The sequence below is a fragment of the Oryzias melastigma genome, linkage group LG22 (assembly GCF_002922805.2).
Source record: "Oryzias melastigma strain HK-1 linkage group LG22, ASM292280v2, whole genome shotgun sequence".
NCBI classification, from domain to species: Eukaryota; Metazoa; Chordata; class Actinopteri; order Beloniformes; family Adrianichthyidae; genus Oryzias; species Oryzias melastigma.
The window spans coordinates 17654719-17677563 of NC_050533.1; the positions used below are offsets into that span (position 1 = coordinate 17654719).

Genomic DNA, 22845 nt, shown 5'->3' on the forward strand with positions numbered 1-22845 from the left:
ACAACACACTATCAAAGTGTAAGGGTTTACTGTAGTATTTAATTGTATTAGACCCATTCACGGTCAGTTTAAGTCCTCTCTAGTGGTTTTCCTTGTGGCTATGGCATCACCAAACCCTGGACAAAAATGGGTAAACATGATGGAAAATTAGCCTGACAGATGTTTAAGCACACCACTTTAAATCCCTCTTAAATCGACTTCACATAAATTAATCAAATGACCACCACCCATTCTATTATCTTCCAAAATTTTTTGATCCCTTTAGGGGATTTCCTTGGAACCTATTTTAGCTACTGAAGGACAAAGATGGGGTACACCCTAGATGGGTCCCCAGTCTCTCACGGGACCACACATTCATACTGAGGGACCATTTAGGCTCATCAATAAAATTACAAAAGATTTTTTGAACTGTAGGAGGAAACTGAAACAAAGCCCACACATGAACAGGGAGAACAGGCAAACTCCATACAGAAAGGAACATCCTGGGTTTCAAACCCAGTGTAGTGCTAACCACTACACCATCATCCAACTCTTCAAATGACCATCCATCCATATGTTTTCTTAACCTGCAATTTTGGAGTCATTGTGTTGTCAGAGCCTGTCCCAGCTATAGTGGGGTACACCCTTGACAGTCTCTTGAAATGGTCAAATCCACTTAAAATAGTAGATAAAACTATATATATTTTTAAACTTTATGAACATTTGTCTTAGATATTAAATCTAACCTCAAAGCCAAAAAATAAATAACTAAATTGGAGCCAAATGCTCCCAATTCCCAATATCCAGATTATCTTTATAGATGCAGTTTTGTTTTTTTTCCCAAAGCTTCAACAAATCCTCATACCAATTTATCATATAGTCAACAAGTCTTACCACAGTTTTAAAAACGTCTGTAAAATAAAGAAATGAAGTATGTTTCATTTATTGTTGTAAGCTGGGATATTTGACGTTGATGTCCATGAGGAATACCTTTCTTGTGTAACTGATATCACAGGGTGGGTTCTCAATGAACAGACCTGGCTCCAGTTACTTTCATTTTCAAGTCAGTCTCAAACAGAGAGTCACGGATTTGCCCCTGGCAAAAACAAACGCAACAGAAGTAAGTAGGTCTTGGCCTGAACCAGGGCTGGATCTGGAGCAAAGTTCAACCACATCTAAGCCAGAGCTAAATAATATCTAAGCTGAGATGAGGCTGGTTGATGTATCAAATGTATCTGATATAATCACAAAACATCTGACATGAGACATAAAGAATGATATTTCATGAAAACCAAGCGTAAACAGAGATGGCAGTGTTTTAAGTTAACTTTGTGTGGTCTTCGTGGTTTAGTTTACCATCCTATGGCCCACTCACAGTAGCAGCAAGCGCTACACCCTCCCCATCCAGAAAAGTTCTGTACACATCAGAAAACATCAGGCTGATCTAAAAGTTCTAAAACATTAAATGTAATATTCAAGATTTGATTCTCAAAAGTTAAACGGCCCATTTCTCTACTACTATCGATCTGTCGAGCAGCAAAATGTGTGAACCTCACTTTGACTTAATGTCAAACGACATCAATCGTTAATTGACAGGCAACCTGAAGTATTGTTTTCATTTTTGTCTTTGTGATTTAGTATCCCACAGTAAAGGTCGTGGACTTTACCACATCTTGGTAAAGGTAAAGGGCCTTAGATCTGCACTATAAATCAAAAGTTTTCTGACATCGCTTTATTCTCGTATCGCAAAAGACGATGTAAACCACAATAAATGGCAACTTTAAAGTCCCTCGTGATCATTTTTTTTATTTAAAAAAATGTTCCCTGTAGTGTTTTAATTATTTTTATGAAGTTTTTAACCAAAATCCCACAACCAAAATGTCTTAAAAAGACATATTTCATGTTGATCTGAAGCCTCCGATTCCAAAATCTCCTCTGAGGGGGCGTGGCTTTTGGAGCTGAGCTGAGCAGCCCCGCCCCTGATCCCCCCCTGATTATCATAGCTCCGTGTCTCGCTAGCATAAATCTTAGCCTCTGCTACATAAAAATGTAGCCACACACAATCACACACTCAGACTGAAGATGTTTAAAACAGCCTCATGTTTAAGAGAGCCTTGAATAGACATTTTATTAATAGTCAAAAAGTCAGCATCATTGTGATTTCTCCCTTCAAGTCTTTTTATTCACAATATTTACTTAACCATTTATGCAGAACAGATTTCATATAAACAAAATTGGGAGTTATGATAACATTAAAAGTATTAAGATGTTAGTTAGCCTTGTGACAGACTGGCGACCTGTCCAGGGGGTACCCCACCTTCACCCAGCAGTGACTATGACAGGTTCCGGCATCCTTGTGACCCCGAAAGGGATAGCAGGTCAAGAAAATGGATGGATGGAGGATATTAGTTTGAGGTCATATCGTCCAAGAATCTGCAGGTTGCTCCATCTTTAGAATCCATCAGTCCCAACAAAAAGGTTGCAAATACCTTATAATCAAGACAAGGAAAATGTCATATTTTTGTGCAAATGTATCAAATCCAGGTGAATTAGCTTTGGTGAAGAAGTACAAAAAAGGAATTAAACTTTTTTGCATTTCATATGTCACAGCAATTAATCAACAAAAGTTTGAGTTCTGGTTTAGTTTTAGCCACACAAAAGATTTGCTCAAAGTTTTCTACTTTATCAGACAGTAGAGGTAAACTCAGTTTGAAGCACTTTAACAATATTTACACATTATAGGACCACAAGGAGAGCAGCTGCTTTTTCCTGCTACGTCAAACAGTCTCTTATTCTCTCGTGGGGGTTACGTTTTCTTCTGTAATAGTTTGAAGTTAAAAAAAAGTCCAAGTTTGAACGTCTTCATGTTTACTCTCTTAATAGAAAAAAGAAACACTTAAGTTTGAAGTCCAGCATTCAGCTTTTCATCCAACTATATGTTTGTCTGTTGGATCCGGTGTTGCTAATGGTATTGCCTCTCTGTGGAAGCAAAAAAGTCCTCCAAGACGTTTTTCAGGTATTCAAAGGTGGGTCTGTCCTCTGGAATCTCCTTCCAGCAATGGCACATGATGGCGTAAAGCCCATCGGGGCAGCCGTCTGGCTTCGGCATTCTGTAGCCTCGCTCAAGGTTTTGAATGACCTCTGGGTTGGACATACCTGCAACACAAAGTTTTCACCTTCATCAGACATTTAAAGTTTTCTTGATAGTTCAGAATCAGTGGAATGATTATTTACCAGGGTAAGGAATTCGCCCGTATGTCACTATTTCCGTGAGCAGAATGCCAAATGACCACACATCTGATTTTATGGTAAACGTGCCGTAGTTGATAGCTTCAGGAGCTGTCCATTTGATGGGAAACTTTGCACCTATGGAGCAAAACGGGAATACATCACCAAAAAAAGGACAAAAACACTGTAAGAATTTGCTAACTAATAGATATACAGTCATAAAAATACAGAAGAGTGATGGATTTAACTGAATTACCCTCTCTGGCTGTGTATTCATTGTTCTCGATGAGTCTTGCCAGTCCAAAGTCAGCCACCTTACAGATGAGCTCATGAGACACCAGGATGTTTGCAGCTCGCAGATCCCGGTGGATGTAATTCTTCTGCTCGATGAACGCCATGCCATCAGCCACCTGCAGGAGGCAGCAAATTTGTAATAAACCACCAGACTGTGGGGGTGAGTCAACCATTAGCTGTGAGGAACATGTGTGGACCAAACAGCTAAACTCTTCCTTTGGAGCTATTTACTCTCCTGTTCTACACGTAAGAGCTCCAGCTGGGTTCATGCAACAGCACGTTAGAAACGTAATGTTCTGACTGCAGTCCTGCCTCACCAAAGACGTGAAGATGACTCATCTCCTGACAAAAATAATTAAATTACCACAATGCTTTGCAATATTCATCTGATGCATACAAAAAACATTTATGTTTTGAAATTCATGCATCATTTACTTGCAAAAAACAGCTTATTTGGAGCAAAATGGGAATATTTTTAATGGATCTGTAAACGACATAATGTATAAATTAAAAAAAGCAGAAAATTACACACTTTCAAGCAAAATTGAGTTTTAGATTGTGGTGTTATTGGTAAAAATAATCCTAAAAGCGTTGAATCACTTATAAATTTAGGCTACCTTAATCTACTTAATTTAGCATCACCTTGAACGGAAAAATCACTGAGGATTTTTTTCTTTTTAAATATAAAGGAAAATAAATTCTGGCATGAATGACTTAAATTAATTAGTTAAAAAATGTAAAGAAAAAAAATCAATCTTGATGCTTCCATCTACCCAAATTCTTGACTCAAATGTACCCTTAAAAATTGTAATATGCTGGTGGCTCAGAAGTGTTTTTTTTTTTTTTTTTTTTCAAAATAAAAAAAAAATACAAAACAAATATTAGAAATGGACACTTTGAGTGATTTTTTTTCTCTTTCTTTAGGCAATAATAATACACTTTATTTTAATGTATTAATTATTCTTCCCTTCTTTATTACATTAATATTTAGCTTTTCTTTGTCATTTGTTTTTCAGCTGGTTACCTTTTTTCCACTTGTATATTCATATATTTTAATCTCAGACTGATAAAACTTAAATTTTTCACAATCCTTGAAGAAGTTCATAATCTGAACTTTTCATTTTTAAACTGGAGAGTCTTTTTTGTTTTCTATAGGTCTAGAAATGCAAGTTATGATGTTTATTTTGACTCTTTGCAGACTATCTATCACATTTACAATCAGGCTTTTATTAATTTTATCATTCACTAATGACTAAGCATTAACTTTTTCTCATTTTTCTTGTAAAAACCTTTTAAAACTGAACATCTAATTAATGTGGAAATCCTTTTATCTTGAAAACAAACAGTTGAAGGAAGTGACTGTTTATTGAGGAAGACAACACAGTTTCTCTGAGATACTTAATGACTCATTTCTGAACGGAGACTTCAGACAGAATCTAAAATCCCTCCAAATGAAGACGGAGTGAGTCAAGAAAACTCCTTTTGAAATTGCACACTTGAAGACTTGATCCAACTTTTACTTTGAAGTTTTGCGACGACACAAGAATGTATCAGGGAGGTGTCACTCTGTCACTCTGTTTCTGTGCCAGAAACTTCTTCTTTGACGTATTTTGGAAAAAAAAAATCCACCTTTTTTGTCCTTGTTACAAGGAGAGGGCCAGCTGTGGTGCAGAGGTGGAGTGTTCAACCTCTAATCGGAGGACTGCGGTTCGCAGCTTGGCTGACCGTGTCACTGATCAAGACACTGAACCCACATTCCTCTTTGTGGTTCTAGGCTGGCACCAGTGTGTAAATGTATGTGTGCATTCATGAATAGGACTGTGGCTTTAGACCGATATAGCCCCATATACACCATTTAGAATTTAAAATAAATGGAATATTATAAAATTTTTATTTTTGGAATCTAAGCAGAATTTTTACAAAAGAAAATCTTACATGGGTGCCAACATTCTCTTACTTCTGTACGGGTAAAGGTCATGGAGGGACTTTTACTTTCAGTTTCTTTAAAAATGAACTTAACTTTCATTCTAGTGAATTTGCTCAAATATTAGACGAGCGTCTTCCCTGTCCATTTATAAAACTAGACTCAACACTATTTTTTTTATTGCCAAGCTTTAACTCAACAATGAGATTTTGCTCTGATTTTACATTCAAGTTTTATTGTATGTTTTTACCCTCAGAGTTTCCTTTTATCGTGTCCTTACCTTTATACTGTTGTTTATTTTGTTTTTATCTTTTTATTCACTTATTTATTAAATTTGTTTTATTTAAACTTTTAATGTAGAGCGCTTTATTTCAATTTGTAAAGGAAAACTTTGGTAAAAAGTTTGATCTATTAAGCGTTAAAAGCACATATCTTATGCTGCACCACATTGGTTACTCGCTGCCCAGAGCTGCAGGTCATATTTTGAGAGATGCTTGTTTTTATTCTTCTTTTTTTGCTTTTGTAAATGCCGAAAAATAGACTTAATTTATATTATTATGAAAAAGAATGGAAATTGAAGTTTCTTAAAGGCTAAAGTAAGACTATGCGGCTCCTTCTCGGTTTTAACCAGTAGAAAACAAGCCCAAATGGCTCTTTTACTGGTAAAAGTCGCCGACCAATGATCTACTTAGTATTTTGAAAAAAATTATGAAAAATATTTAAATAACTCGAAACTTCAATATGTCTTGTGGTTGGGAGTCATTCTCATGCAAACACCACATAGTCTGATTTACAGGTTGCATTGCAGGATGTTAAGAGATGCACAAAGAAAAAACATTTATTTTGAAATTTGACTTTTAGCTCAGTTTAGCATCAGAGACTTGTTTAAACTTTGTTCGTCATCCCTGTTTTTAAAGATGACAGATCAAGCAAACAAACGAATCAGTTATTATTTTGTCAGGAGGGACTTCTGACTGACAAAAGCAGATTCAGATGAATTGATTGTCTTTCGTAGCCTGATTTTCGTGTTTCAGCTGGACCGGCTTCAACACGATTAATAGAAAACTTTTCTGAGCTTGTCCACCCTTTAATCCTGATTAGTAGCAAGTGGAGTTTCATTCAAGCCTCACCGTCTAGACCGACATTAATCATAAAAGCCCTTTCCCTCCCACACACACACACACACCCATGTCTACAGTTGTGAGGCCTCATTACAACACGTGCCTGCATCCTGTCGACACACATCACGCAGAGGGGAGACGTGAAAGAGTGAGGGAAAGGGTAGAATGTGGTTAAAGAGTGCTGCAACAAGATGACAGCTAGTGAAAAAGGAGATTTCCTTGCCTGAGACGCCATGTCTATCAGGGTGTTGATGGGTAAATTGCCTCCCTCCTGTGTTTTTAGAAAGTCCACCAGGCTGCCTGTGAAAAGTACACACAGGTTAGGATTGTTCAGACAAACTGATTCATGCTTGATTCAAGCAAACGTCATTGGCACCTGAGGATATTCCCAAATTTCTTAGTAGATAAGTGCAAATATTTAACAAAAACAGACAAATTATCTTGGAATTTAAAAGTTTTATTGCTTCCTGATATGTTTTTACTCTTACTTTAAGCTTATTTTCAAACCTTTTTTCGAAACAGAAAAATAGATTTCACTCTAAAATGATGAAGCAACGCCATCTTACTGAAAACAAACACTCCCTTGCTCCTGTAAGGTGATCTTTTCCTGATAAAATTCACTTTATCTTTAAACAAACACTATTTTGATAACTTTTTTTCCAAAGATTGACTGAAGACTGTGGCTTTTCTGTGTAGTATTAATCTTGTTTTTAATCTGCATTTCTTCACCCGCATTCAGATTCAGAGAACAAAACGTGATGTAGGCGAGAAGCATTGCAATAAAAGCTCATTTTTTCACTATCCTGAAGACAGTTCAGCTTTTCAGAGCATAATTAAACTTTTATGAGACTAAAATGTTGAATTTGAAGAAATGTCATTAATAAAAAACTAATCAAAGCAGTTTTAATAGATAAATTATGTTCAAATGATTTTAAAAAGCTAATAATATATTGAAGTATAGCATTTATTTGCATGAAAACAATAAACATTTGCTTTTCTTTTAAAATTTCCTTAAAATTGAACAACAGAATTCCTCCCAAACATAAATAGACCAAGAAAGACCAGAATAGTGAACAGAACACTTAAGAGGAAGTACACAAGCCATAAGTCAAACTGATACACGCTCCCTCTGACAGCTAACTCTGTGTAGGGTTTGATGAACACAGCAACACCTCGGCGCCCCGCTCAACCAAAGGAAACATTTCAGAAGAGCTATGACTCTGCCAGGAAAGAAGAGGCCTTCGATCCTCGGCTCGAGTCCGGAAGACAGCTTTTGAAGTCTGAGAACCAGAGTACTGCTTTTTGTCAGAGCCACAAAGGGAAGCTGGTATGACACGCCTGTTATTTTCCTGCAGCGTTGTCTTCGATAATGGAAAAACAGATTGGGAACTGCAGACCGGCCTCGCTCTCGATAACAGAAGCCGCAATTGTGTCCCGTCCAAACACGGAGGCCAGACAAAGGCAACGGGAGCTTTAAGCAGCCAGAGCTCGGAGGTTTACAACTCACAGATGATAACACAAAGGCGTTCCTTTCACTTGGGCTGCAAGGCTCTGGTTGTGTTTGTGACAGCATCTCTCAGTGGATTTCTGCATTGTCGCTCACAGTGAAAAGAGTCACAAAGACTCTTGTGGTTAAAGTAAAACGAGGTGGAGGGAGGGGGGAGGTAATAAAACTTTTTGTGCATGCAAACTGTTTGCAGGTGCAACCACGACCCCGATTGTCACTGCAACATTTAGCTGTTTTGTAGAAAGTCTTGCAAAAAAAAAAAAAAAAAAAAAAACACTGAAGAAGAAGTTGTTTTTTTCTTTACTTTCTTTTTTCACATCCTTCATCTCTGTCTGACCACAAGGGACATTCAGATTTGTCAATAAGGGGCCTGGAAAAAAACGCTAAAGGTCCTGTGAGCTTGGAAAAAAAAAACACACAGTAGCAATTACACGCAAAGAGGGAAGAGCAATAAAAAGCAGCTAAAAATATCCCATCAGTGACCGGGGCACTTCAACTGTACAGCATACTTTGGCTCTGAACTCACTCTCCTGAGCTGCATTCATAAAGGGATGATTACAGGTTGTACTTCCAGTATTTGATACCACGCATGGAGAGAAATATAAGGGCAGAAGTGAAGGTCCAATCAAACAGCATTCAGCAAGAACCACTGGAGGGGAGCGCTCATGTGAAAACATGGTGACTCATTAAGGGGGTGATGAGGCAGGCCGGCGTTGCGTCCCACCGCGAGCCTGATAACAGATCAGCGTGTTTAATCCTGAACGTCTCTGACACCACGCTGACACAGCTCCTTTGTCTCCACTTCCAACACATTCTCTACAGACTGTCGTTATGGGTAACGAGGCAGGTCTCTGATAAAAAAAAAATACTAATGGTTCCAGACAGGCTCAGACATATTTTACATGATTGAACCTTCAGTAACAAGATGTTTGACTCCTACTTTTTATGTAATCAAAGACTTTCAAATCTGGAGTCCCACAAAGATCAATTCTTAGACCACTTCTTTTTTATTTAAAATACAATAATTGGTTAAATTATTTTTCTTTATCAGAAATCTCCATGTCTTGTTTTTTTTGTGGAGGTTATGGACTATTCATTCCAAAAGAGAGGAAAATTCTGCCAATTTTTAGGAGTTTAAACCCATCTTCCTCTTGAATGTTGTCTTCTCCACACCTTAGCTATCATCTGACAATCTGGGAAACAAATTATCTTAGCAATGCATCCATTTAAAAAGCTGGAATTCTTGGCTTCTCTGCGTGTCTTGAGACCAGGCATGATCTGGCATCAAATCCAGTCAGCAAACATGGAAAAGTGAGATCTGCAGGTAGTTTGTCTTGATTAGGCAAAGGCGATTGGCTCGATAGCTCATAGTTTGCTGAAGGAGTCTGTTTTGAACCACCAGGCTCAGAGAAGCGTGCCAGCCTTTTTTCACCAACTATTAGAAATTAAGCGACATCTTTGAGTCTGTTAAGGACAAATATCAAAAGAAGAGTCTGTTGATGACCCCCCTATGAGATTTTATCTGAGCACGTCTGGTAAAAAACTACATGTGCATCTGAACTCAAATCAAGCTCTTATCCTTCTCCTTGATAAGAACACAGGATGACAGCGATAAGGGATTTGTGGGAAAAAAATCAGCTTTAAAGGAGTTCAAATAAATAGTCCTTAAAGAACGTTAACGCCTTCTTCCTGCAGACTTCTGAATGCAAAGAATGTTCATGGAACCACTGCAGGACAGAAGAAACTCTTCTTCTCAGGAGATGTTTGACTATAAATGGATCTAATTGTTTTAAGGTTGACTTTGTTTCATGAGTGCTTCTATATTTTAAATCCAAACTGACACCGAGTTGAAATACTTCATGTTAAGTGTTCTACTGGTCTAACTGAAGACTTAGCTTAATCCTTTTATTTGACAGTAAGGAAGGCTATTGCATTCACAGAGTATTAATTTCACATTTACCAGTTTATTCATTTAGGGTTAATTATTGATGTGTAATCTGAACTTGTTTAACTGCATAGAACTTCATGGTTGTTTTGGATTTCTCATAATTACAGTGACACAAACACAGAATGATTAAAAAAAAAGTATTAAGGAGTTTGAAAAGAAATTTTCTCAAGCGGTTTAGCATTTTCAGATTTAATCTTGAATCTGCCCAGAGTACATTACTCACCACAGATTGGCTGAAAGACAAAGTAAGTTCAAAGAAGGAGCGACTTTGACAGTTCTTTCAGTTTTTTCTTTAATTTCGTGAAAGTTATTTAGGTAACTAAACCTTGTTTTAATTTCACTTTCGACCTCTAGTAACCTTCATGCACATCTTTTTGAACTATTTTTGAAGCTTAATGCATGTTTGCGTCTTTACTAACTAATCTAGTGATCAGCTTTTGAGATTGCAGCCATGATAACTCTAAGTGCATGATGTTCTCCCAGCTTTCTTCTTCATGACCTCCACACATCTGATCGACTTCATCTACTGTATGTAAACAGCCTGAGGAGAGCCACTTTGGGAACTCAAGCAGATCTTTGAACCACTTTGGCGAGGAGAATTCTTTGGTCACATGACTCTTACTGACTTTAATGCTCTGATGTTATCAGGAACAGAAAATGTATTTATTCCAAATCCACATTAGTGTTCCAAACAACTCACAGTAAATCCATTGTTTTTCTTCAGATTCCACTCATTCATGCATAAATGCTCCCAGACATTACATTCCACCTATCTTTGATCTATTGGAAAAGTTCATTATGATTTAATAAAAAGTCATTTTCTAGGACATAGTTTCTGCAAACGGGGCAGGAATATGGATGCAGAGTGAACCATCCTCATTTCCCATCATCCCTTTGTTCTCACTCTCTCCTGCTAGCTCACAGCCCTTCACAACCCCAGCCTAACATTACCGGTGCAACAAAAACTTCGAGCAATATTTCTGTAGCAGCTGCATCACTCCTGCTAGACTTTTCCACCTGCTCCAGATTCACAGAAATTTGCAAAAAGAAACACTCAGAAATACAGTTTTAATCTTAAATTATTTTATGCATATGTTCTCCATCATGAGAAAAATGCTACAAGAATGTGTTAAAACCACACTAAAATGGGTCTTTAATAACCCATAAAACATTGGTCCTATTAAACTACATTTATATATTTATTATCGTGCATATTTTCTTGTTTGTTTTTGGAATATTAAAAGCATAGTAATTTTTTTTTCTTTTTCTTTTTTTTTAAGAAGAAATCTTACTGCCTGCAGTGTCTAGATCAGGGTTATGCAACCTGTGGCTCCAGAGCCACGTTTGGCTCTTCTACCCCTTTATTGTAGCTCTGGTTAAAGAAAAATACAAGTCACCGTGAGGATAAGTTAAAAAAAAAGTAGAATAACTTATCACTCTGCAAGTCTCTAAAGCAAAGTAGTCACAGTGGTTCAATAGTCAAGAACTAGACATTTTCACAGATTCCAGTGTTTTAAGTGTGCCTCATAATTTAAAAAATACAGTTAATTAGCTCTGTTTTAATTTTAGATAGTTAGATTTATTAATTTCTGGCTAAGAAGCATCACAAAAGTGAAAAAATATTTTTTTCCATTCCGGAAATTACACTACCTACCACTAGATTTGATCCATTATGACACAGGAAGTCTTTTATTTTGAAAGGAGGTCTAGTGAGCCTCTGTTAAAAGTTATACAATCTTTTAAATTGGGGGGGAAAAGTCTATTTTCTCTTAAAGTTTGTTTTATTTATGCCAAAAAAATTCTCATAAAAATAACAATAAAATAAATACAAACTCCAATTTCTCCAAAGGATGTGTGGCTCCTACTGTGTTGTGGTCAGAGAAAAATCGACCCACAAATGGTTCTTTAAGGGTTAAAGGTTGCAGACCCCGGTCTAGATGATCAAATGTGATTCATTTTTCTTAGTCATTTTTTAACATATTTAAATTATTAATATATACATATTATATTGGACATTTAAATGTTACAAGAGTAAATGAGTTGCTGATAGAATATTCTATAAATATTTAGCTTTTTTTGTGAATTCACAGAGTATGGAAACAGGGATTATAGCAGGTTGCACAGTTTCTCCTCTGGCTTTTACAGTGGCGATGAAACCAGTAATTAGAGCTTCAGCGTGGATTACAGGAGGAGAGAAGCTTTGGTCTGAGGCATGACTCCAGCCCACAAGAGAGTATGATACAACAACAAATACAACCGGCTCCAAAATCACATTTACAATGAGTGAGCCATGAAAATCCAGGGTCTGACCCAGAGAAACACAGATTACAGAGGGAGTGTCCACCTGAAGACCCCAGAGACCTGTTTGAACCCTGACTAACACCCATAACCTTTGTGTGCTATTTCATTACAAATATTGTTGTTTACTGTTATCACATCCCTTAAGCAAATCAGCTTTCACTCATTTGCACATTCAGATGGTTTAATGCCCTGTGTGTCCTGACACATCCCTGCATTGTTTCTGGGCGGGGACTGGCACAGGAGACCCAGACTTGGGGCACATACGTAGACAGTAGAATGAACGGCGTTGCCTAATGAGTAAGCTCATTGCACCCCCAGGGTAAAAACAAAAAAACCTTAGTTTCCCAAGTGCCAATACTCCCTCATCGGGATCTAAAGTGACGCAGCTTATTGCAAGACTCCACAGGCGGATGCAGCCCGAGGTCAACCATTGCGTCAGAATGTCATTTCAATGTCATGAAGGAATGTCATTTTGTTTTTATTCACTGTTGGCACATTCCTTGGCGTATTTTGCTACGCACATTGTAGCCTGAAAACCAAACCAACTGGTTCCTGAAGAACCTTGAGTTCTCTTTTCACTGTCATCAGTAACCCACCTGAGAAAATCTCTTCCTCATCACACTTTGTTTGAGCTGTCATTGACCTGTTGGTGAGTTCTTAAGAAACTCATCAAAAATGTCTTCTACATGTGGCACTCATCCAAATGTAAACTTACCACAACCTAATTTGATTAAGACGAGGAATACAATTATATTACATTTTTTTTAATTATCTGCCTGAGGTTCTGTAAAAAACATCACGGTATTCCTCTAAATAAAAGTACAACACTAAAGTTTTCAGCTAATACTTTATAGAAAGAGAATTGTTTGGAAGCAATAATTGTTGTCGACTCTCACACGTTGACATGAGCTCTTCATCACTCCCACCTACCGTTTTCCATGTATTCCGTGACGATATAGATCGGCTCCTGGGTAACCACGGCAAAGAGACGGACCAGCCGAGGATGCTGCAAGTTCTTCATCATGTTGGCCTCAGCGAGGAAAGCTTCCACGGACATCGTGCCCATCTTCAGGTTTTTGATTGCAACTTTACTGTCATTGTTGTAGACACCTGAAAGAAGAAAATAATGTGTTATTTAAAATAAATTCAGTCTATTTCTACATGTAGTTAAATTGGTTTCTAATTAAAGGTTGGTAAATAAATCAAACGTGAGCCTCAGATGGACAAATTTCATCCTTTTATCACTCTGTTTGTGACCTTGTCCTCATATTTGAATGCAAGGTAAGATATAACAAGTAAAACCGCCTTTGAAATCATATAATTCAATGCATTGTGGGAAACAGAAATTGTTTGATGTGTTTTTCAGATTTGATTTTGAAGCAGTGCTTATTTACCTTCACAACTTTTTATATGCTTTATTTTTCACACCTTTATGTCTAACAGTTATGTTATATCACGTAGCAATATTTTGATCTTTACTGTAGCCAAAGCACAAAAATCCTGACATTTCATCAGGCAATCTTAAGGTTTTTTACTCTTTTAACAAGCTGAGACTCTTGATTGAAGGAGTGCTGCTCAGCTTTTCAATCCAAAGACAAGAAATCATTTTATTTATAGGTTGAACTTGAATTAATTGATTAAAAATGTGTTTTTAGAACTATAGTTTTTATAAAACTGCTTGCTGAAAGTGTTAAGGAGCAAAAATTAATTTAAATTTAATTATGTTACTTTTTAAACAAGTTATCAACAATATTAGATCATTTTTCAAAAAAAAAAACTAAATCAATTTAGTGATGTTTTTATTTTGGACTGTGTTGCATACTTCAGTCTACTGCTCTATAGTTTTCAAGCTAAAAATAAATAAAACAAAAAACAAAGGAAAATAAAATTGTTTTGACGTCTTAGAACTTATTAAATTTACATCCCAAGATAAGGATTTTAGTGCACATTTATAAGGTAATTAATCAAATTTAGAAGAATACAAACAAAAAACACAATCTTTAAAACAGAGTAAAAGTTTAGAGCGTATAAAAAGCAGGAATTTTCAATATTTGTGAAAAAAAATTAAGTTAAAAATAAAAAATCTGCTTTTTTGTTTATCATCAAGGACTATTCTTATCATAGTAGGTCGGACATATTAAATACATTTTTTTAAAAATCTATTTTTTTTAGATTTTGTTCAAAATTATCATCCAGACATTGATCCGTGTTGATCTGAGCACTAAATCAAAACAAAAATGTGGATTATAAAATGATTTTGTTTAAAAATATATAAACAATAAACAAATATGTGTTATAAACACGTATAAAACTAATTGTAATGAGTTTTTGCGTAGAGATCTTGGAATATGAAAGATTCTTTTTCAGCTTCTTTTTGCTCAACATCTGGTAGCACAAATGATTTTCAAAATAAATACCAAATATGGATTTAAAAATTGAGTTTTGGGATGATAGCAGAAACAACATCCGTGATAATAATATCATTAAGAATTTTAGATTTAGATTTGGATTTTTATCTGCCTTTTTTTATGTAAAGTGAGCACAAATTCGTGCACTTATATGAGTGAGGTTAGATATTATCTGCTCAATATTTTAGGTGCTTATGGGAAAAAAGTGAACATATCATCTGCAACAATGACACAATGCTTTCGTTGTGCATCTGACAAGGTATGTGCTGCACAAACATCTGAACCTCTCGCATCGTATCATCTGAAGGCACTCCTAGTTTTCCTTTGTACGAAGCACAGTTTCATGGCGTTAGTAAAGCGTGTCAATGCGGCGAAAAAGTTGTATCTTTTTATCTCAGTGCAAATCCATCTTCTTTATCTGTACCATAAATCTTCCAAAGATTATTATCATGCTGATATTTTGCTCAAAATAAGTTCAGCTTTAGTCGGACTATTTTATGAAACTAGAACACACTGTCAACTCTGCATGTCATATAAGAACGTAAATCTATCTTCTAAACTGGTGCAGAACAACCACAACCTTTTGACTTTTATACTTTTGCATGCAAGGTGTGAAATATTAATTTTGGCAAAAGGCCGATGTTTCACCCACGTCGGTCATTTTTGAGGCCATTAATTTTTAACATGTGGTGAAATATTCTTAGAAGCAATATCACTGATTATGTCATAGGTTTTCTTTTAGCTGTCCAATGTATTATCTAAAAGGAGACCTGCTGAATCTAAAATGTTTAGAAGAACAATAAAATTATTTTCCCCTCTGTTGAAACATTTGTCTGTTTTCTGATTGTTTTTCTGGATTAGGAGGCAAAGAAGCTGCAAAATTTTCAAATCATTTCATAAAATTGTTTTTTTTAAATCCAGGATGTCTGTTTTTGTGTCACTGTTCATAAATTGTTGCATCTTGTTTTATAAAACCATCTTTTTGAGTGTTTATTATTGTAGAATGATTTGTTACAGCAACCATCATAATCTTTTTGGGACAAAAAAATGATCTTAAAAAAGGACATTTTTGGGGGCTCACCCATCCAAACTTCTCCAAACTGTCCAGCTCCAAGCCGCTGCATCAGCTTCAGCGACTCTCTGGGAATCTCCCACTCGTCGTTCCACCACGGCTTCTGCGGCGCCCTCGACTGGCATGGCTTCCCCAGAGTGGAGCACAGCCCGTCGGCCTCCCCTGCACCGCAGACAAAAAGTCGCCTTTTTTAAAACAGTTCCCGTCCAAATGAGTTTTTTAAGAGGCTGCACTCACGCGAGTAATGCTGGACGAGCTCCTTCAGCGAGTTGAAGGAGATTTTGGCGGTGATGTAGAAGCCGCCGTTGTCCAGGTTACGGATCCTGTAGTGCTTGACCCCTTCACCTGTGTTGTGGTCCAGATCTCGAACTGATAACGAGTATGACCCTGGAAAAGGAGCACAGAGGTTTGATGTGGGAAATCTGTACAAATGAGGTTTACATTGTTTTGGTTAAATTATGTGGAAAAAAATCAACTTACTTAATTATATTTACTGTTTTGTGTTATTGTTGTTTTTGTGTAAAAATTAAACTATAAAACACAAATTTTCCTCCTTCAGAAAGCTGTTTTTTTATTAAACTTTACATTTCTTAGTGTTTGATCATTAACACTGAATGAAAAATACAAATAAAAATTGTGTTGTTTTTTATTTTGAAGTTTGCATCAGATTGTGGCTTTTTGTGTTTATCTGCAGAACCATGTCTGAGAAAAAAAACACACCATTAAATTGCTATTTTTTTTAAGTTCTACTGCTTTAACTTAAACATATCTTGATTTTTTAATTGTTTTTTTCCTTTAGATTAGATTTTTCTTCCTTTTAGATGCTCCTCAAATCAGAAGTCATTCGTGTTTAGCTCTTTGAGTCTCCAATAGTTGAATGTAACTCTGAAATGTTTGTAATTAAAACATTTCCTGTAGGATAAATGTAGGTAAAAAAAGTTAAAATGATAATATCACCTTTGGTTGTCTCACTCTCTCGAATCAGGAAGGAGCCCTGAGTGTTTCCAGGAGCGAGGAGAAGCCTCATGGCATCGTTTCTAGAAATGTCCCTGAAAAACCACCTGCAGCACAAATGCACATTTTTTCTTCAAACTTTGAGCTAACCACTTCCCTTCTTTCAGATGACAGCATATATGTGTGAAATGAGCTGTAGTCGAGCTTCCTGTGTGACGTACGGTTCAGTCTCCATTGTGGTCATCGCGATGAAGTTAAATGGGATGTAGCCCTGCTGGCCCGTGGTGAGGGACTCTGCCAGGTACCACTCCGGGTCATTCCTGGATGTTGGAGGTGAAAGTTACCGTTTCTGCTTCAGAGCTTCAAGGATTTTATGAAATAAATTATCACGTCGGTTGCCATGGAAAGGAGGAATTTAAAATACAGAAAAAAACAAAAATTCTGTATTTTTTGAACCAGAGTAAATCAGAAACCACATTTTTTTAAAACATTTTTGTTTCTAAAAGCATGCTCCTGTATTCAACAAGAAGCTCAGAGTTCCTACATTTATAAATTTAAAAGAGAAAATTAAAAACATCTTTTCTAATTTGAAAATTTGAACCTCTCCTTTTCTGAATACGTGCCTCAAAATCACAAGAAAAAGCTGCAGAGGAAATGTTTCCTTTGCGGGATGTTCAGTGATGTTTTTGCAAAATCTTTTTACTTTCTGTCAACTATAAGGTTGGTGCTTTACAACCATTTAGTAATAGTTTTGTTTCTCTTCTTTAACATCTAGCATTATTCCTGAAGTGTTTAGGAACTAAAATTTTGAGCGTAGTGAGGTGGCATGTCTCAATATTTTCTCAAAACATTCGACTCAAACTCCAGTTTGTGACACATTTTCCACTTTAAATTCATCAGCAGTTTTCATAGGTGTTCCCCAAAAGTCACAAACTTTAGGTTTCTCTGATAAGTCATAATAAATGTCATGTGGTGGCTCAGCTTTTCCTGTTCTTGAAGACTTTAACACTCATAGCAAAAACCGAAAGATCATCACATCCTTCGTTGGAAAAATGGGCCAAAAGATACTCGAAATGTGGGACTTTTTGGAATACAACAAAAATCTTAGTTATCGTAGTCTAGTTATTATAGTTTAATATTTTTCTTTGGGAATCAAGTTCTAAAAAAATCAGAAATAACTGTTTTCATGTGTGTTAAAGTATCTCACTTGTTAAGGATCTTGAGTTTGTCTCCTTTCTCAAAGCCCAGGTCTTCATCATGTCTGGGTTCATAGCTGTACACGGCCAGAGCAATGTTGTCTGCAAGAAAAACACTGTTACTTTTACTTATCAGCACAAAACAAACAAACAAACAAAAAAGGCAGATATTCCTAGTCTCTGAAGTGACATCTTAACACTACACATCAGAAATGGTTTCACTATTTTTGCTGGATTTGGTTTTGCAAAATGTAGAGATCTTAGAATCCTCCGAAAAACAGGATTTTTTTTCTCCTTCGAGACATAAAATTAGTTTTAATTATAAATGTGAGATTTAAAGCAGCAGGAAATAAATTTACGCCCTCAATATGGTAATCACTTCTCAGAAACAGTGGTTTCCCCATGCTAAAGCGGAGGACGACAAAAAGCAAACAGACATTTGACATTAAAAGCCTCAATTTGAATAGTAACTCATTAATATTTATGTAGACTTATGCAGTTTTTCATTAAAAGTGTTTTTTTTAGATTTTAATATAGGAAAATACCGATAAGGATTTGTTGCAACGGGAAACAACAGATGAATTTTACCTGTCAAGGGCGACATGGGCGGCGAATACGATGATGGGTGTTGAATCAGCTGTTCTGTGTACTGACAGAAGCAGAGACAACATTTAATTCTCCGAAACACTCACACAAACATCTTAGACATTAAGCTGAGCCATTGGAAGTTATTTGTGGGCAGATTTGGGTTTTCCTACAGTCAAAATTTGAGGTAGATTTGGCCTTCATTCCCAATCTGAAGCAACATCAAGTCACAGAGAGGAAAAAATAATTAAAAAAACAGCTTGAACGGAATTGTTAGGCTTCCAGATAATCACACAAACAATAGACAACTTCCCCTTTTGCTGTTACATAACTTGTAAAACTTTGTTTTATGATTGTACTTTCTGATGTTTACAGATATTGTGCAACACTAAATGACCCGTGGGAACCATTTTATTGTTCTCACCTTCTCATCCGTGTGACATTTGTGCCCCAAAGAACAAAAATCGCAAGCACAACCTTCTACGGTAAATATGGCGTATATTTATATAGCGTTTTACTAACATCTTAGAAGCTCCAAAGTGTTTCACAATTTCATTCACACAGTGATGGCGGCTCCACTGCCAAACGCCAAACCATAACCACCAGGAACTATGATGGATTCAAGCTTTTGCCAAGGACACAACCTCCAACACACGTTGGGAACCAAACCTGCAATCTTCTGATCAGAGCTCGACCGCTCTACCTCTGCATGTATGAAGACGTAGGCTATGTTCGAATTCTGTCCCTATACTAACTTTTTTTTAAGAGGGACCATGACGTCCCCGGTTTCACAAAGTGAAAACCTAATAAATACAAGTATTTTACAGAAAACTTTGATGCTTTATAAAATAGATGATTAAATTTGTGGGTATAATCAAAACAAATACAATATGAGAATCTATAATAATGACAATAATATGACCTGGAACACTATATTTACATCATGCTGCGTACAAATCAGTCATTGTGTTTTTACATTTAAACTTAAAACCAACAATACTTAAACACTTTTCCAGCTCATTATCCAAGGAATTCCCTTTTTTGACTCCAGCTAAGGACTGTTTTACTTTAGGTACTTTAAAGTCATCATTTTATTCGGCCATATCTCATTGTAAGGAGTCGCATGCATTATCTGTAAAGATTTTTTTCTGATTTTCACAAAAATTACTCAAAAGCAGTGCATTGTGGTCTATTTTTGACAATCTAGTGAGCATCAATGCACACTGCTTTTGCAGAGACTTCTGGGAAATTTCTAGGGCACTCGATTTTGGAATTGTATATTTGGACAGTACTACAAAATGATGAACGTATTATATAGTGCAGTTTGTAGCGAGTAAAGGAATTCATGTTAAAATGTACAGCATGTCCATAGTCGTGCACTCACTGTGTTGCTTGACTGGGGCGGTATCGGACAGTTGCAGTGTTCGCAAATGTCATCCACGTTCTCCAGCCATTCTTCCGAGTCCGTACTGCAAGCACATCCCATCTTTCCTGAAAAGTTAAAACCATTATAATTAGCTGGTTTTGGTTGACGTCACGTCTCTGGAAATGAAAGATTCCTAGTTTTGTTGGAAGACAAAAAAATTGACCATTTGACTAGGGGTGAGTATTGGTAAGTGTACATATCGTGTATCGCGATACATGTCTCACGATATGATGTGTATCACAATATATCCCACGGTTGTACCAGAACAAAATGAACAAAATTTTTTTAAATTTGAGTATGACTTAGAAACTCTACCTGAATATATTAATGGGTCTTTTAATGGTAATAAAATGGTAAAATTAATTTTATTTAATAATCACAATGTTAAGCACTTCTTAACGCACTGAAGCACTGCAAGTGGCTTTTACCCAAGCAAATTCATGCTGCTTTTCTTTTGGTGAATTAAGAAATATTAACGGAACAATCAATATAGTCTGATATCCACAACTAAGTATTATTCAGAATAATAATGAAAAAATACATGGAATGAATGTGCTGTAACCAATTCTGTTCTAAAAGTATGATTAAGGAAATAAATGCTGTTCTTTTCACCAAGCAGTTTAGATGATTGAACTGCTGCTTCAAAGATTCTTTCCAGAAACATTTTAGTGACGGGAGGAATATCATCAACATTTTAAATCGATACAAATCTAATGAAATATTGATACATCACTGAATGGATTCTTCCCTACACCCCTGATTTTGACCAGCAAATCAGTTGAGGTCAGTGTTTCTTAATATTGGGTTGTGAATTTCACAATCGTCCCTCAAAACCACCAAAAGGCTGTGGCTGGATGTCAAGAACCGGCGGTTCTGATAAACGATGGCTCATGTTCTCATTTCACCAAAAAGCTTTAGTCAGATCTGACTCAGGTTCAGAGAGGAGTTTAAGCATCTCCGTCCACACGCTACGACATTTTAATGTACTCAACCAATCAATCAGAGCTGACTTTGCAAAGTTCAGAGTTACACAAAGGTTTTGGCACGCTCTGAGTCTCATTCAGACTTGAGTAAAGCCCAGAGCAATGTTGATCTTGTTTAATCCGTCGTCTGCACGTGCTCCTTAAAGTGGGCTGCATGAATCCGTTTTCTCAAGCTCCTTCAACTCTCAATGGGCCACTCATGGAAGCGGGTCAGCGGGCTGATGTTTGTCCCACAGGCGCAAAGCCGTGAGAAAAGCTGAAGGGCTGACCCGCCACTAACCCACCACAACTGAGAGAGCATAACAATGAATCACAAGAGGATCACCAGGGCATGAAGAGGTCCTTGAATGATCGTCTCCTACGCTCACTCGGGGAGTTACACAAGCCAGCATTTTCCATTGAGGGGTTGTGGATTTTTTTTTACTCTTTTGATTGTTAGCAACTGAAGGCCTCTATAAAACACACACACACTCTGAGCGGTTATCATTCATACGGCACCATGAGCGTGTCAATTAAGAACAAGTAAAATGGCCTCTTCCTATAGAAAATCTTCCCTTTGACAGCTCAGTTTCATCTCCATCAGCATCCTCCTCCAATAGTTTTGCAAAAATCTTATAAAATAGTTCAAATATTTAAATTCTGAAAAGTCAAAAGACATATTTTCACTTCAAAACTGTGTTTTTTGTTTACTTAGACCCTATCTACTTCTGCTTTTGGGAGCAACACATGCTTTCTACCTTTTTCAGGTAAAGTCAAATGGATAAAATGAATACAAATGTTATTTATAGGAAGTTTCAAGCATATAACTTTGCAAAAACTGATCCACATCGTTGAACTTTAACTTTTAAAATGAAAAAAAAAAAACTAAAGATGGAAACTTACCTCTAAAGATGTGAAATTTCACCTCACTCGTCCCGTAATCTTAGATTTTAAGTGCCGCCATCCAGTTATAAATGTTTTTCAACACGTTCCTTCTTGAGATCTATTCAGCAAAAAGGGTGTTTTTAGAACTTGGGTGTGAAGCTGTCATCATCCGCTCACCTTATTAAAACTAAGACTGCAGCAGTTGCTGATGTGGCATCACACACACACATGCGCAGGCTGTGGAAGAGCAACCCAAAGAGTTTCCTGTCGTTGAAATGTTGAGGGTTGTGCGCTGCAGGCTTTAAAACAGGTGCTCGCTGCGCAGCTGTGTGTGTGAGTGGCGAGGGAACGTTGAGGCTTCACGGTAAAAGGGGTCAGGACGGCGCCTTTCCTGAAATGTTCCAACACGGTTGACAAAAATGGGGGCTTTGGGTGGGCCGTGAGACTGGAGTGAGGAAATGTTTATGTGTTTATGACCTTTAAGGTGAGACAGGGTGTGAATCTGCAGCTTGATCATTTAAATAAAAAGTCGCACACAAGAAATCCAACCACGTTAAAGTTATAAATGCATCTAGGACCTATGACAGCACAGCTTCCTGTACAGCGGTTTTAAATTCAAAATTAAACCACAGCTTGGCATTTACCTTCTTTTATGTTCTATAATTGGACAGGATGGGGTTTATAATTACCACTTACTGACGAAAAATGGTAAATTGGACCACAATTCCTAAAGAAAACTAATGTCTTGTCAATGTTCTGTTGAGAAGGCCCTGACTTGCAGGCCTGCAGGCAAAGCATGTTGAATAGCTAGCTTAAGAAAGCCTGTGTTGCTGTGTTTCCTACGTTTGCTTCGAGCTGCGGACCGCATCCTTTCTGTTGTGGTGAAGGGCTGCTTCTACAGAGCTCGCGTGGGCAGGAAGTGAGTCCAAACATCGCTGAGACTGCACTGAGTTATGTGCTTAGAAGACTACGCTGGTGTAGACCGAGGCTCGCTCACACTCAAACCGCGTGACTTCAGAAATTCTGGGAGGATGTGTGGCGCCGTTTCACTTTCT

The 22845-nt window shown here is 37.0% G+C and overlaps 1 protein-coding gene across 1 annotated transcript; it reads right to left on the bottom strand.

Moving 5' to 3' along the window:
- Positions 1–1971: 1971 nt before the first annotated feature.
- Positions 1972–22363, bottom strand: lck (LCK proto-oncogene, Src family tyrosine kinase). The gene is made up of 13 exons (XM_024269767.2): positions 21809–22363; positions 19902–20008; positions 18521–18581; positions 17944–18034; positions 16958–17056; positions 16740–16843; positions 16020–16169; positions 15792–15944; positions 13233–13412; positions 6770–6846; positions 3464–3617; positions 3214–3345; positions 1972–3135 (listed from the first exon to the last, which is right to left on the bottom strand). The coding sequence occupies exons 2-13, from the start codon at positions 20001–20003 to the stop codon at positions 2942–2944; spliced, it is 1497 nt and encodes a 498-aa protein (XP_024125535.1). The 5' UTR covers positions 20004–20008; positions 21809–22363; the 3' UTR covers positions 1972–2941.
- Positions 22364–22845: the final 482 nt, after the last annotated feature.